The sequence below is a fragment of the Cryptomeria japonica genome, chromosome 1 (assembly GCF_030272615.1).
Source record: "Cryptomeria japonica chromosome 1, Sugi_1.0, whole genome shotgun sequence".
NCBI classification, from domain to species: domain Eukaryota; kingdom Viridiplantae; phylum Streptophyta; class Pinopsida; order Cupressales; family Cupressaceae; genus Cryptomeria; species Cryptomeria japonica.
Window position 1 is genome coordinate 349,914,620 of NC_081405.1, and position 2,799 is coordinate 349,917,418.

The 2,799-nt window shown below is 38.2% G+C and overlaps 1 protein-coding gene across 1 annotated transcript; it reads left to right on the plus strand.

Annotated features, from left to right (window-relative positions):
• Positions 1 to 885: 885 nt before the first annotated feature.
• LOC131069091 (uncharacterized) lies at positions 886 to 1,551 on the plus strand. Its single transcript, XM_058004398.1, has one exon. It carries the CDS (start codon positions 886 to 888, stop codon positions 1,549 to 1,551), a length of 666 nt encoding a protein of 221 aa, XP_057860381.1.
• Positions 1,552 to 2,799: the final 1,248 nt, after the last annotated feature.

Sequence of the window (2,799 nt, forward strand, 5' to 3'; positions counted from 1 at the left end):
AGCCACACGTGCATATAGACCAATATATATATATATATATATATATATACAAACACGACACACACACTGATGAAGGAGAATTGTGGCATTCCCTGTCTCACCGAAGTGAGTGAAGGAAAATCATCCCCTCACATCCCAATACACTTGCAAACACGCAACATATAAATAACGCATCGCAATATAAGGGAAAAGTGTCAATCCATGATAAAGATCTATAAAATAACATTATTCATAAGCACTAAGATACTGCATAAAATCACACACCATAAATCCAGATAAACCATGAAATAACATTGCATAAAATTCAAATCAATATACAATAATGTTCCATAGAACAGTCACCGAAGTAACTCAAAACATACAAAAGAGGCTGATTGAGGAGGATTACTACAATAATCCTTGCGGAAAGATCAATCGGGTATGGAGGGAAAAAAATACAAATAAATCAGAGGATATTTTATTATTGGATGGCCCTAAAGCTTCAAATAATCCTCCACCTCAAAAGTCGATCGACATTTCCATTCCTATTACCAAATCTGTCATCAATGGCAAATCTAGTGCGGTCTTGGATACCCAAAATAATCATCCTCCTGGTAATGATTTGGATGGTAATTATGTGGATTGTAATTATGAGGATAGCACCTCTGTCTCAGGATCTGAATCTTTTGCACCAATTTATGAAACAAAGACACTCAATGATCTGGGAAATCCAGATCCTCGATGCATTAGTCAGTCTGCGAATGCAATTATGGGTAGAGCCAAAGGCACAAAAGGGTGAAAGAGCTTTAAGACAATCAGAGAATAGAGAGCCAATGAAAAGGGCTTAGTAAGTGAATTAGATTACTTGAAAGCATCCAAGGGAGGAAACCTCTCCCTTGGAGAAAGATGAAGATCTCCTCATGGAATGTCAAGGGCTTGTCTGCCCCTGACAAAAGACGCTTGGTCAAAAGAGATTTGACCATGCTTAATTTGGATGTGATATTGCTTCAAGAAACTAAGTTGAACTCGGATAAAGTTGTGGATTTTAAGAATTTTTGTTTTAAATGGGAAGGATTGTTTCAAGACGCTAGAGGATCTGCTAGAGGTCTTGGGATTCTCTGGAACCTAGTCAACATTGAGGTTTACCCTGTTGCTTCTTGTGATTTTTGGATGGCATGTACTATCAAGTGCAAAAAGTTGAATCATTGTTCTCCACTTTTCAACATCTATGGACCAATCAAGATGGAGGATAAGTTGCGAGTCTGGAATGAGATTACGCTTCAAGTTAACTTGTTAGAATTGGGGAAGGTTATTATGACTGGTGATTTCAATGCCATTCTAAACTTCGAGGATAAGGTTGGCGGTCTGAAAAAACCCACTAAAGTCATGGATGATTTATGGGATTTTGTATCCAACTACAGGTTAGTTGACATTGTTCCTAAAAATGGCAAGTTCACTTGGAATAATAGGCGGCTAAATTTCTCCAATATTGTTGAAAGACTAGATAGATTCTTTGTCGGTGAATGGTGGTTGCTGAACAATCATTCTCTTGAGGCTGTAATTGAATCTTAGAGCGGTTCAGATCACTTCCCCACCATACCGTCCATCACTCATGAGTCGCACGGTCCCAAAAATTATTTTAAATTCCTGAACATGTGGTGGCAAGATCCATCCTTATTGGATCTTCTCAGAGGTTGGTGGATGGAGAGTAATGTGTTCGCTGGTTCTCCAAGTTTCAAGTTTTCCAAGCGCATCAAATTTATGAAATGTAAATTAAAAGAGTGGAACAAAAACACTTTCAAAAATATCTTCTCAGAAAAGCTTAGAATCGAATCCGAACTGGAAGAAATAAATAATTGAGTTATAGCCATGGGCATTACCAACAAAGAGTATGAAGTGGAAAAACTCCTCAGAACGCAGTATTCTAAGATTCTAACTCGGGAGGAACTATATTGGAAGGATAAATTGCGAGAGCACTGGATTGCGGAGGGGGATATGAATACCAATTTTTTCCATGCATCCATTAAATCAAGAAGAAGTGGTAATAGAATCAGTTCGATCTTAGATAATAATGGCAATCGGGTGTATTTGGATAAGGATATTAAGCAAGTTGCTTTAATTCATTTCATGGGCTTATTGGAGGAAAATCACTCCAGTCACGGATCATCTTTTCCTTTAGTCTCAGAGGTCATTAATCCTCTCCTTACGGATGAGGACCAGGAAATGTTGATGGTGCCCTACTCGCAGGAGGAGGTTAGGGCGGCCACTTTTGCACTCCATCCTCACAAGGCTCCGAGCCCTAATGGTATTAATGCTGAATTTTTTCAAAAATGTTGGGATTTCCTAGGTACTGATATCTGGCTGGTTGTTGAGAAATTTAGAAAAAATAGGAAATTCGTAAAGGAAATCAATCACACTCTAATCTCCCTAATTCTCAAGAAATCGGATTGCTCAACTATGAAGGATTTTTGACCTATTTCATTATGCAATACACTATACAAAATCATCTCCAAAGCTATGGCAAAGAGGCTAAAGAAAATTCTGATGAATACTAAGAGGGGGGGGTGAATTAGTATGCCAAAAATCTTTGCACTTAAACACTTTGCTAGACTAACAGTAAACTGGTAAAACAGTTTAGCAGACAAACCGGTTAGCACACATGCAAACCAAATAGCAAATAATGCATTCACCCACAAAAGAACAAACACCATAACACAAGAGATTTTGACATGGAAACCCAAATGGGAAAAACCACGGTGAGATGGAACTCACAAGTAACTATCTGCAGAATAGGAACCAGACCGGTTAAGGTCATACAAT

Bases quoted from the DNA above. Each gene is read 5' to 3' on its own strand.
- LOC131069091 (XM_058004398.1), top strand. From the start codon at position 886: ATGAAGATCTCCTCATGGAATGTCAAGGGCTTGTCTGCCCCTGACAAA.